At 41.4% G+C, this 13,213-nt stretch overlaps 2 protein-coding genes across 7 annotated transcripts in view; both read right to left on the bottom strand.

The window, feature by feature from the left end:
* PSMA6 (proteasome 20S subunit alpha 6) overlaps nucleotides 1–350 on the bottom strand; it is a 39,197-nt gene extending 38,847 nt beyond the window's left edge. Inside the window, exon 1 of the mRNA XM_054530028.1 lies at nucleotides 189–350. Coding sequence (XP_054386003.1) covers nucleotides 189–207 — 19 coding nt within the window. The 5' untranslated portion in view covers nucleotides 208–350. The remainder of the gene's footprint in view (nucleotides 1–188) is intronic.
* Nucleotides 351–4,860: 4,510 nt separating this feature from the next.
* PRORP (protein only RNase P catalytic subunit) overlaps nucleotides 4,861–13,213 on the bottom strand; it is a 140,630-nt gene continuing 132,277 nt past the window's right edge. For all 6 annotated transcript variants that reach the window (XM_002824669.6, XM_054530015.2, XM_054530016.2 and 3 more), the window contains 3 exons: nucleotides 12,036–12,184; nucleotides 8,314–8,509; nucleotides 4,861–5,493 (listed from right to left, as the gene is read on the bottom strand). In XM_002824669.6, the coding sequence (XP_002824715.2) occupies nucleotides 5,362–5,493; nucleotides 8,314–8,509; nucleotides 12,036–12,184 (477 nt within the window). In that variant the 3' untranslated portion in view covers nucleotides 4,861–5,361. The remainder of the gene's footprint in view (nucleotides 5,494–8,313; nucleotides 8,510–12,035; nucleotides 12,185–13,213) is intronic.

The raw sequence follows: 13,213 nt of genomic DNA, 5'->3' as shown, positions 1-13,213 counted from the left end.
AAAAATATATACGTACAACAACTTAATAGCAATAGACTGCTCAACCATGGAACACAGGATAGAAAAAAAAGCAACTTTGGATTCTAGAGCAAGGTCATTGAAAAGAGGAATAAAATATAAGAATGATTTATTTTCGAAGAATCATAATATAGTACATCTCAAGCAACAAGTCTGAGTGAGGGACTTACCTCTCCGAAGACCTGCCATAGCCACCTCCAAAGGAAGCTACTTCACGAGGTGGAGGCTCCATCCCATTCTCCCAGCCTAGGATACTACCCTGCTCCAGCAGAGTCGCATGGATGCAACTGTCAGGGAATTCCACTGGCATCCTATTGGATACTGACATTCTCTGTTCTGATGCAGTCACAGAAAGCACAAGAAACCTTATTTATTTATTTATTTATTTATTTATTTATTTATTTTTGAGATGGAATCTCGCTCTGTCATCAGGCTGGAGTACAGTGGTGCAATCTCAGCTCACTGCAACCTCCACCTCCCGGGTTCAAGCAATTCTCCTGCCTCAACCTCCCGAGTAGCTGGGACTACAGGTGCACACCACCATGCCTAGCTAATTTTTGTATTTTTAGTAGAGACGGGGTTTCACCATGTTGGCCAGGGTGGTCTCAATCTCTTGACCTCAGGTGATCCTCCCGCCTTGGCCTCCCAAAGTGCTGGGATCACAGACACGAGTCACTGCACCCGGCCAGGAAACCTCTTTTAATAGTAGACTTTAAATATTTAGATGTGAACTGAACTTGGTATCTATATAATGTTCTAGTCCATCTGAGAGTGATGAGGCAATCTGACCTGGTCTCATTAAAATGAATTAATGTCTATCATATTCAAAATTAAAGCCCCTACTAATGATTTCTCAAGTATTTGCTTCTTGGGCTGGCTTTTAAATAGCACTGAAAAGATGAGTGGGATAGTCATTTTAATGTGCTCGAAATTAACTCTCTACATCAAATTTCTTGTCAGAAGTTACCAAAAACCTTCCCATGTTACTGCTATTTATAATAACAAATTACCACGGTTATCATAATAACTCAATCCACTAGATAAGAGTATACTTCTGAGGGCACTCTGGTAGCAAAACAAACTATTTTTAGCTGCCATCAGTGACTAGATAATTGTCTTCCTGTTTATTTCATTTACCAGGTAAAAGCAAGTTGTGCATGTAGTAGAGTCTCTGGAAGCACTCGTCAGATCAAATAATGCCAAAAAAAAAAACCCCACAAAAAACAAAAAACTAAACTTGGGGAGAGAGAACGTCAGGAAATCATGAAAAAGCATAAATGGAGATGATGAAAGAAAATTAAAGATTATTTCTCAAATTTTATTACATTTATTCATCTGTGTTCCTGTCTCTTGTATTTTCATCCTGTTATTTTCTATGGCTTCCTCTATGCAGAGCTCTAAATGGAACTTCCTTTGTTTATTTAGCATAGACTCAAGCAGACTGCTTGTCACTGGCCAGGACTGGGCAGGTAAAAGCTGGTCCTATTTCCTTTCTGCTCACTCCTAAGTGCCTTTTACAAATTTCCTTTCTTATTCTTGCTCCCCTCCTGCCTCCTGTAGGGCTGCTGGACTATAGAGATGCCTCATTTCAGGCTGTGCTGGGTGACTCACACCTGTAATCCCAGCACTTTGGGAGGCTGAGGTAGGTGGATCACCTGAGGTCATGAGTTTGAGAGCAACCAGGGCAACATGGTGAAACCCCGTCTCTATTAAAAATGCGAAAATTAGCTGGGCGTCATGGCGCATGCCTGTAATTCCCGCTGCCCGAGAGGCAGAGGCATGAGAATTGCTTGAACCCGGGAGGCAAAGGTTGCAGTGAACTGAGATCAAACCATTGTACTCCAGCCTAGATGAAAGATCAAGACTCTGTCTCAAAAAAGAAATAAATAAAAGTGAGAAATTTGCTAGAAGACCAAGGAAGCAGTAATTATATTTAAGTGCAGACTTGAGGAGAAAAATTAATTTCCTATGAAGAATAAGCCACCTCAGATGAGATAGTCCCAACAGAGCCCTGAGAGAATAAACTCAGCCTTCTTCCTTGAGATTTTCTTTTCACTGGGTCTGAGAACAGCAGGAGGAAAAGTGTATAAATTCAGAATGCAAGGGGGAAGCACAAAGTATTTTAGAAATACTTTTAAGTGGCAAAGTCAATGCTCTTTCAAATCCTTCATTGTTCACAACTGATTTTAAAGATACTAACAATTTAAGAGTACAGCTTTTAAAATAATTCCTTCTTGTGGTGTCCAGGAGCTTGCTTGACAGATACCTTTTTTTCACTCAAATGATCAGAACACAAATGGGCAGCCTAAGTGTCTGGTACCAGCTGCTTCCTTCAGGGAATCCCTGCACTTCTCAAGGTCACTGTGGCAGCATGACTTACGCTGAGCAACCCTACAATCGTTCCCCACTCCTGGACAAGGGACAGATGCACTTCAGTTTATCTCAAGCAGAAGTTAGGGTTTTGTTTCTAAATGGTATTAGAGTTATTTTAAAATGTAATTTCTCTACCACAATGTTCTATATTGCTGAGCCATTCAGGATACTTGGGCCCTTAAAAGAGGCACTCCCCTGTTCCTTCTTCTCATTCTTACCTCCCTCCCTTTGAGACAGGGTCTCGCTCTGTCACCTAGGCTGGAGTGTAGTAGCATGATCATAGCTCACTGTAGCCTTGACCTCTGGGGCTCAAGTGATCCTCCCACCTCAGCCTTCTGAGTAGCTGGGACCACAGGCATGTGCTACCATGCCCAGCTAATTTTTAAATTTTTTGTCGACACAGGTCTCCCTGTGTTGCCTAGGCTGGTCTCCAACTCCTGGCTTCAAGCAATTCTCCCATTTGGCCTCCCAAAGTGCTGGAACTATAGGTGTGGGCCACCATGCCCTGACTCCTCCCCCCATCTCTATGTGCCAGTAGAAGAAAGAGTATTTGGGAATCAGAAGAGGTGGGTTATGGCTGAAATGTCTGCACTAGCTAGCCGTGGGATTCAGGGAAGCCAGGTCATCTTCCTGGGTCTGTTCCTCATCTCCAAAATGGACTTTACATGCTCTAAGGTTTACTCTTGCTCTGAAGTACTAGGTTTCTTCTTGTAGCTTCTCCAGTCTTTTTTTTTTTTTTTAAGAGACAGGGTCTTGCTATGTTGCCCAGGTTGGTCTCCAACTCTGGGCCTAAAGTGATCCTCCTGTCTTGGCCTCCCAAAGTGCTGGAATTAACAGGTATGAGCCACCACTTCGGCCTCCTCCTCTATCTCTATGTGCTCCTTTTTTGGAAATTTGCATTAGCCTTTTAGATGGACTTAATAAATACTTTTTGTCTTCTTAAAATGTTTTTCTTAAAACTATGATAGTTCCTTAAAAAAAGAAGTTTAGCTCACCGAAAGCACAGTTTTCTAAGTATGTAGTTTATGAAATTTGGAAAATAAGCAGACTGAATTTATTAGAGCTTTCTCAGTATCTTTTAATGCTCTCAATATATCCAATGTTTTCCTGGAGAGCTCTTTTGTCTTGGTGTGCAGTAATGTTGCATTCAGTAAATGGGTAAGAAGATAAAATGTCCCCTCCTTGGATTTTCCTGAATTGTTTCTCTGTGCATAATACATACCCTAATTATACACATGTATATGGTTTGATGTAAATGAGGTCATTGTTTATTTCATGTAAATAATTATCTTTTTTTACCCTAACTTACTTTGAGGTATATTGTCATATATGTAAATGTATCAATTTAAAATGTTTAGTGTGAGGAATTTTAACTAATATATACATATAGCTATGTTACTATTACCCAAATCAATATAAGAAACTTTCCATCACCCCGAGAAAGTTCTCTCAAGTTCTCTCGTATCCCTTTCCTCAGGCAATTACTATTCTGATTTTTATCACAATAGAGTAGTTTTTGCCTGTTCTTGAATACTGAATACAGTATGTATAGGTAAAGAAAGAACTATCATGAAGGGGTGCAGACATGAATATTTTCAGCTGAAATCAAGGGCTAATAAACTGTAAGCTGGCTAGTGAGTGGAAAAAACAGAAATGTAACTATTAAAATATAATCACTTTGTTAAATTAAGTCAAACTTGATTAAGTGGAAAAAAATTGGCATATTTTAGAAAGTCCACATATACTGAATGATGAAATTAACAGTGTTCACAAAATGTTGAACCCATTTGGAAAAGGGATTATAGAATGAAGAAAAAACCATCATAGTCTAAAGAGAAGTGAGGCTGGGCACTGTGGCTCAAGTCTGTAATTCCAGCACTTTGTTTTGTTTTGAGACAAGGTCTCGCTCTGTCACCCAGGCTAGAGTACAGTGGTGCAACATTGGCTCATTGCAGCCTTGACCCCCCAGGCTCAAGCAATCCTCCTACCTCAGCCCCCAAAGTAGCTGGGACTATGTGTGCAAACTACCATGCCTGGCTAATTTTTAAATTTTTTGTAGAAATGAGATCTTACTATGTTGCCTAGGCTGGTCTTGAACTCCTAGACTCAAGTGATTCTCTCGCCTCAACCTCCCAAATTGCTGGGGATCGACTGAGGCCAGGGGTTGGAGACCAGTCTGGTCAACAGAGTGAGACAGCCATCTCTACAAAAAAAAAAAAATTAGCCAACCCTGGTGATACATGCCTGTAGTCCCAATTACTCAGGAGGGCGAGGTAGGAAGATTGCTTGGGCCTGGGAGTTTGAGGCTGCAGTGAACTGTGATCACGTCACTGCACTCCAGCCCTGGCAACAGAGTAAGTTGAGACTCTGTTTCCAAAAAAAATAAGAAAAAGAGGAGTGAATGCCCCCTCTTCTCCAATCCAAATAATTGGATGATAAGTAATTAAAAACTGCTATTAATAGTAAGCCTTTAGTATCTTGGCCAGTTTATTACAGAGGACGATAAATGATTCCATATGGACAGGGCATAACATACAGAGAATGAGACTATGCCAGAAATGGGAGAAGGCATTTGAAACAATATGAGTATCTCAGGGACAGATGGATTGATTCTGCTATTGGTAGGCCTGGAAGGCAAGGTCAGAAGTAGCAAAAAATGGATACCAAAAGCACTATTTGTCACCCAAGCTAAGTGGAATAGCTGGCCCAGTAGGAGAAATGCAGGTTTTGCTCTACACTAAGTTCTCCAACTCTTGATAAGCCTCCAGAAACAAATGTTAGGGGAAAAAAAATGCAGCTGGTTATGAAAAGATATACCTCATTTCATTAAAAAATCAATGTCAATACTGTTAACAGAATCCTTTTATCTTCAGGACAGAGGCAACGCCCTAAACAAACACCAACTCAAGAGCCTCTCATGCCAACCCTAGAGGGTACCCAAACACAAACTTAGCATAGAAGTAAGAATCTCTATGTCTTTTGGTGGAGGCAAAGCCATTTGGTTGGTACTTCATAGGAATATCTTTCTACCAGGTCTTCATCATATGGTATGTGCCACGAGTCTCCAGTTGTTTGCACCACTGTGTCATAGCTGAGAATAGGCTGTTGAATTAAAAAGAGAACAAAACATTGAGAACAACACTAAAGGGCTACCTGGCCATTTCTCTTTCTGACACTTCTCAAGTTTGCTCCAGAAGAGTATTGATAATGGATTATCTCACTTAATAATGGATTTTCAAAGAGCAGCAAACTCTGTGAAGATGAGCCCTAATATTAGGAGTTCCTTTTTTTGAGGGGTCTCATTTTTAAGTCTAAAGACTCTCTGTAGAAGCATTACATTTATGTAATACAGATGTTCTTTTGTTGGCTCTATCAGTTTTGTGTGTGAGAGTGAAAAATTTCAAATCCAGTCAGCCTTCCATAACTGCACATTCTGTATCCCTGGCAAACAACCACGGATTGAAAATATTTGAAAACAAAACAACAACAACAAAAAACTGTGTTCTGAACATGTACAAACTTTTTTTCTTCTTGGCATTATTCCCTAAAAGATACAGAAACAACTATTTATATAGCATTTACATTGTATTAGGTATTATAAATAATCTGAATGATTCAAAGTATACAGGAGGATGTGTGTAGGTTATATGCAAATACTATGCCATTTTATATAAGGGACTTGAGCATTTGAGGATTTTAGTATCTGTGAGAGGTCCTGAAACCAATTCCTCGTGGATACCAAGGGACAAATGTAAACAAAAATAAAGAAATGCTATAATGAACTCCCATGTACTCATCACCTAGCTTCGGCCATTATCAATTCATCTCTAGTCTTATTTCATCCATACACTGCCCTCCCATCTCAGATATGTAATTTCTTCTGTAATACTTCAGTATGTATCTCTAAGAAATAAGGTCTTATTTTATAAATGTAAGATCAATACCTTTATACCTTTATTATACTTAAGAATTAATAGTTCTTTATATCTTGAATCACTATGGTATCATTTAATACCACATTTACTATAAATCTATTGTTGTGGATATTCTTATTTACTTACTTTTATACAGACATGGTCTTACCATGTTGCCCAGGCTAGTCTTAAATTCCTAGGCTCAGGCAATCCTCCTGCTTCGGCCTCCCAAAGTGCTGGGATTACACAAGTAAGCCACTGCACCCAGCCATTCTTACTTATTTTTAAATTGACGAATAACAATTATACATATTTATCATGTATAGCATGTTTTTGAAATATGCATACATTGTAGAATAGCTAAATTGAGCTAATTAACATGAGCATTACCTTATATACTTACAATTTTTGTGGTGAGAACATTTAAAATCTACTCTTAGCAATTTTCAATGATACAATACACTGTTATTATTAACTACAGTCATCATGGAACTTATTCCTCTTATCTAACTGAAATTTTTTTCTCCTTTGACCAACATCTCCGTTTTTTTGTTTTTGTTTTTGTTTTTGAGACGGAGTCTCACTCTGTCACCCAGGCTGGATAGCAGTGGCACAATCTTGGCTCAACGAAACCTTTGCCTCCCAGGTTCAAGTGATTCTCATACCTCAGCCTCCCATGTAGCTGGGATTACAGGCACACACCACCACGCCTGGCTAATTTTTGTATTTTTAGTAGAGATGAGGTTTTTGCTATGTTGGCTAGGCTGGTTTCTAACTCCTGACCTCATGTGATCCACCCGCCTTGGCCTCCCAAAGTGCTGAGATTACAGGCATGAGCCATCACGCCCGGCCAATATTTTTTCATCATTGAACCTTATTTATTATACCACGGGCCAGTGTACTTTTCTGTAATAACTCACTTTGGATTCTCTCCCTTTGCTTTCACACAAGATGTATCCTTATATTATAGATATCTTAACTAGAATCAAAGGAGAATTCAACTGAGACTGTCATAGAAATGAATTAAACAGGGAAAACAAATTACTTAGCAGAAGTATAACAAACTATAAGAAATAAAGAATTTGAGCTATTGCAAATAAACAAAAATAACAAACACATATAAGAAGTTATAATTTATGGCCGGGAACGGTAGCTCACGCCTGTAATCTCAGCACTTTGGGAGGCTGAGGTGGGTGGATTATGAGCTCAGGAGTTCAAGACCAGCCTGACCAACATGGTGAAACCCCATCTCTACTAAAAATACAAAAATTAGCTCGGCGTGGTGGCATGTGCCCGTAGTCCCAGCTACTCGGGAGGCTGAGGCAGGAGTATCGCTTGAACCCAGGAGGCGGAGGCTGTAGTGAGCTGAGATCGCACCACTGCACTCCAGCCTGGGCGACAGAGTGAGACTCCATCTCAAAAAAAAAAAAAAAAAAAAAAAAAAAAGAAGTCATAATCTATGACATAATTAATCGAAGTCAAAACTGGTGATATCCTAAATGTTGTTTTTTGTTTTTGAGACGGAGTCTTGCTCTGTCGCCCAGGCTGGAGTGCAGTGGCGTGATCTTGGCTCACTGCAAGCTCTGCCTCCAGGGTTCATGACATTCTCCTGCCTCAGCCTCCCAAGTAGCTGGGATTACAGGCACCCGCCACCACACCCGGCTAATTTTTTTTTTTGTATTTTTAGTAGAGACGGGGTTTCACCGTGTTAGCCAGGATGGTCTCGATCTCCTGATCTCATGATTTGCCCACCTCGGCCTCCCAAAGTGCTGGGATTACAGGTGTGAGCTACCGCGCCCAGCCCCTAAGTGTTTTAATTAATTTGAGGTTGGCCTATGAAAACTTTAGCAGACTCTTTCTAGGACCTGGCTAGTTCCAAATACTAACCTAAAACTGAGAAAAATAAAGCATTTACCACCTTCAATTAGTTGTGACACTCTTTTTCTATGCCACGTTCTTACTGTATACTTGACTCTGTTAATATTACATAGAGAACAGGTACCATTACCTGAAAGGTTAGTTTTGATCCTGGAAACCTATTTGTAATTGCCAGCTGATGTCCCTGCTGCCACTTAAAAAATAGGCGTTGGGTCTTGGCATCAGGCAGACAGGCCTTGTGGTCCCGCATCAGGTCTCTTGTGATAAACCTGCAGTGATTCCCGGAGTGCAGTGTGGCATACAAAAGGAATGGATCATCCTCCGAGCTGAACCAGGCATAAGAAAGGACACAATCAAGCACAGCTGAAGAGGCAGAGGACAGTGTTTTTCACCGTAATTTTTACTTACTTTCCTTGGAGGTGCCTCTGATTTCTTGACCAACATGATGCTAGTAATACTTAAGAACCACCTCAAAGTCCTTAGCTGGTAAGCAATACTATCTAGAACACAGATGGAAAGCTGAGGGGAACGGAATGCTAATGCCTGGGATTCTCACAGCTCACTGGACTCTTCCACTAGAACGATGAATTCTAACAATGCTCTCTTCACACTTAAAAGTTACTTCTCTTTGGGCATTTTTCCTATTTGCCTTATCTATCACAGAGCACACCTTTTCCCTCTCTCTTCACCCAAATTCAAGAAACACCCAAAATACTACTAGGGCAGGATGAGACTTTCTTGCAAGCCATCAAATAACTGGCTGCCCCTAAAGCTGAACTGGTATTTCAGAGCAGCTTCTAGACAGTCACCTGGATCAGCACCCCAAAACATCTTCTTTGGTAAGAGCCAGTGACTCAAAGCCTCCAACAGACCATCAACCTTAGCACTTATTATTTTAACAAATGTGCTGTAAAAATGGCAGTAACGACCTTGCTTTAGGAGATTCAGACTGCAACTTGTGATATGCCCTATGCCTTGATTCAAATGACCCTAACTAAATAGGACCATTGAAAGTTTTCTTTATCCTGAAGTATTTCAAGTGAAATGATAAAATGATGAAATTTGCCTTATAACTCTTCAGGAAAAAAAGAAAAAGAAAAAATGTGTGCGGTTTATGGAACAAAATTAGCAAAACGATGGTAATTGTTGGAGCCGGGTGACAGTTACATGAGGACTCACTATTCACTATATTATTCTCTCTAGTGTATGTTTGAAAAGCTTCTTTGGCACATTAGTGGAAAACAGATTTAGTGTTAAACACTTAAATATTCAAATCCAAAGCGACAGAAGGTCAGTGAATTGGTCGTTACAACTGAGTTTGGAACTTCAGCTGATGCAATAAATACAGACCCCAAACCAAGCAGTGAGACCACTTTCCAACAGGCTTCTTGGTCATAACACTTCAAATTTATCTAATTTTTCCATATAAGGAAAATAATAATGATCATGACAGCAACTAACATATATGTTTTCTATGTACTTGGTGCTATGCCAAGAGTTTTACATGAGTTATTTACACGTATTATCTTATTTAATCCTTAAAACCACCCCATAAAAGTTACACAGGAGATAAGGAAGACAGGGAGAAAGGAAAAACCTTTCCCAGACAGGGAGTGGCAGGGCCATGATCTCAGCCTGGGTAAACTAATTCCCAAGCCTACAATTTTACTGTCTACCCAATGTTGCCATTAGGTCTTCTGCTCTTGGAGAAATGGAAGCACCATCTTCCAGCTAAAAAAAGAAGGGATGTGGTTTTGGAACTGGATGAGAGGTTTGCTTCTCCCTTGCTTTATGCATTGAGAGCTATTGTACTTTTTAAATAATAAATGATTTGGGGGCTGGGTGAGGTGGCTCATGCCTGTAATCCTAGCACTTTGGAAGGCTGAGGCGGGTGGGTCACGAGGTCAGTTCGAGACCAGCCTGGCCAACATGGTGAAACCCCATCTCTACTAAAAATACAAAAATTAGTTGGGCATGGTGGCGGGTGCCTGTAATCCCAGCTACTTGGGAGGCTGAGGCAGGAGAATCGCTTGAATCCGGGAGGCGGAGGTTGCCATGAGCAAAGATTGAGCCACTGTACTCCAGCCTGGGTGACACAGCGAGACTCCGTCTCAATAAAATAAATAATTTGGAGAATACTGACAAATCTTGAAGTTATCACATTCAGACTATGAAACCTAGATTTGGGGCTGAGGCATATACACTCATTAAGCAAAGTTGGAAATAAACTTTTGTTAGCATAAACAATATGAAAACCTCAATGCACAACAGTGCATTGAGTTCATATGTGCTGTTGCGGATCTGTACTCCTCCTAATTAGCTATTTTCTTCTTACTTTATGGCTATTGTAGGTTTGTGGGTTTGTTTTTTTTTTTTTGAGACAGTCTCACTCCGTAACCCAGGCTGGAGTGCAGTGGCACGATCTCGGCTCACTGCACGGCTTTCCAGGTTCAAGTGATTCTGCTGCCTCAGCCTCCCGAGCACCTGGGACTACAAAGCGTGTGCTACCACATCTGGCTAATTGTATTTTTAGTAGAGATGGGGTTTGCTATGTTGGCCAGGCTGGTCTCAAACTCCTGATCTTGAGTGATCTGCCTGCCTTGGCTTCCCAAAGTGCTGGGATTATAGACATGAGCCACCGTGGCTGGCTTACTGTAGGTTTTGTTACTGACCATGTTTACCATGGTTCCTTTGGCTTCCTGGGAAGCTGCAGCTCAACAGCAATTTTCTCCTTACATTTAGAATAAAATCTAGGCCTCTTGCTTGAGTACCAGGATCTGCAAGGTCCTCTGTATTGCGGTTTCTGCCTTCTCTCTAATCTCGGAACTTATTACTTTCCCTCTTGCTATTATAGCCCAACTGGCCGTCTTGCTTTCCTCAAACACACGCCAAGCTTATGCCTGCCTCAGGGCTCCTTTGGGATCCTTTTTTTTTTTTTTGAGATGGAGCCTCGCACTGTCGCCCAGACTGGAGTGCAGTGGTGCGATCTCGGCTCACTGCAAGCTCTGCCTCCCGGGTTCACGCCATTCTCCTGCTTCAGCCTCCTCAGTATCTGGGACTACAGGCGCCCACCACCATGCCCGGTTAATTTTTTGTATTTTTAGTAGAGATGGGGTTTCACCGTTAGCCAGGATGGTCTCGATCTCCTGACCTCGTGATCTACCCGCCTCGGCCTCCCAAAGTGTTGGGATTACAGGCGTGAGCCCGGCCTGCCTCGGGGCTTTTTAAATATTTCGTATTATTTGGGATGTTCTTCCCACCACCTCTCCCCATTTCTCAAATAACTCACTCCTCATCAAATCTGCCCCCTCAGAAAGGCTGTTCTTGACCACCCCATTCACAACCCTCTGACCTATCCCTTACCTAAATTCTTTCTATCTACCTTGCTTTATTGTCCCCATAGTACTGATCACTGCCTGGAATGACATTACCTGTTTGTTTACTTGTTTATTGTAAATTCTAAGAGGGCAGGGACTTTGTCTTTTTCACTGCTCTTTCTCCAAGAACATTGAAGGTGCTCCTGTTTGTCAAGTATTTGCTAAATGATCTACTTAGGATCTTATGGCATGTATTCGGTGTACTAATCTCACTCCTGACTTATCTTCCCTCCACTTCTCCTTTATCCTGATTTCCTCATCTGTTTAAGTTTATCCTGCCATAGAAACTGTAGTGTTTTTTTTTTTAGAAGAAACCGTAGTTTTGTAAGTTGTCTCAAATCTTTTTTTTTTTTTTTTAATGAGGGTGAGTATACATATACACATGCATTTAAAAGATAGGTTTTAAAGTAGGTAACTAACAAGCAGATAGATGCCTGCAGCACAGTATAATTCACCTATTACCTCCAACACTTACATGTTATCAGCAAAAAAACAGCTGGCTTGCTTTTGCACCTCTTTCATCTCATCCTGACTCCATTGGGAACACTTTCTTAGCATGTGCTTCCGGCCTAGGACCAGCAGTCGCAGATTCTGTTTGGCTAGTTGAGAGACGACATTCAAGAGCTAAAAAACACAAAGCCAGAACCACAAAAGGTCAAGGGAAGACTCTCAAATTAGTGGAGTGATTTTTCCAGCAGGCCACCTCAATGGTGAAGCACTCTTTTCCGGTAGGGGGTAAGAAAACAATCCATAATAATTTCCCATCTTTGAAAGCCTGAGGAAAATGCTTCCCTATTACACATTAATGTCTAACATCTGCCTGCTGGTCAGGCTACATTGCAGGGGGGGTTTTCTTTATTTTTGTGTGTGGGACAGGATCTCACTCTGTTGTCCAGACTGGAGTGCACAGGTGCAATCATAGCTCACTGCAGCCTTGAATTCCTGGGCTCAAGCAATCTTCCCACTTCAGCCTCCTGAGTAGCTGGGACCACAGATGTGCACCACGTCTGGCTAATTTTTTTTTTTTTTTTTTTTTTTTTTGAGACAGAGTTTCACTCTTGTTGCCCAGGCTGGAGTACAATGGCGAGATCTCAGCTCACTGCAACCTCTGCCTCCCGGGTTCAAGTGATTCTCCTGCCTCAGCCTCCCAAGTAGCTAGGATTACAGGCATGCGCCACCGCACCCAACTAATTTTGTATTTTTAGTAGAGACGGGGTTTCACCATGTTGGTCAGGCTGGTCTTGAACTCCTGACCTCAGGTGACCCACCCGCCTCAGCCTCCCAAAGTGCTGGGATTACAGGAGTGAGCCACCATGCCTGGCCTAATTTTTTTTTTTTTTGGTAGAGATGGGATCTCACGATGCTGCCCAGGCTGGTCTTGAACTTCTGGCCTCAAGAAATTCTCCTGCCTTGGCCTCCCAAAGCACCTGGATTACAGGTGTGAGCCACTGCACCCAGCCTAGTTCAGCTGTTTTAAACTGTGCTCCCTAGGGCCCACTAGGATAGAGTTAGAGAGGCTCAAGAGGGATGGGATTTTGTTTCCTATACACGTTAAACCTTGTTTCGACCCAAACAGCTCAACCTTTATATATTTATCATATTGGTATTCTACATAAGTTTTGATTTGAATAAAAGCTTCTACTTCTTTTTAAG

The sequence above is a fragment of the Pongo abelii genome, chromosome 15 (genome assembly GCF_028885655.2).
Source record: "Pongo abelii isolate AG06213 chromosome 15, NHGRI_mPonAbe1-v2.0_pri, whole genome shotgun sequence".
NCBI classification, from domain to species: Eukaryota; Metazoa; Chordata; class Mammalia; order Primates; family Hominidae; genus Pongo; species Pongo abelii.
The sequence above is the reverse complement of the archived record's forward strand: the minus strand, read 5'-3'. Positions and strand labels throughout refer to the sequence as shown.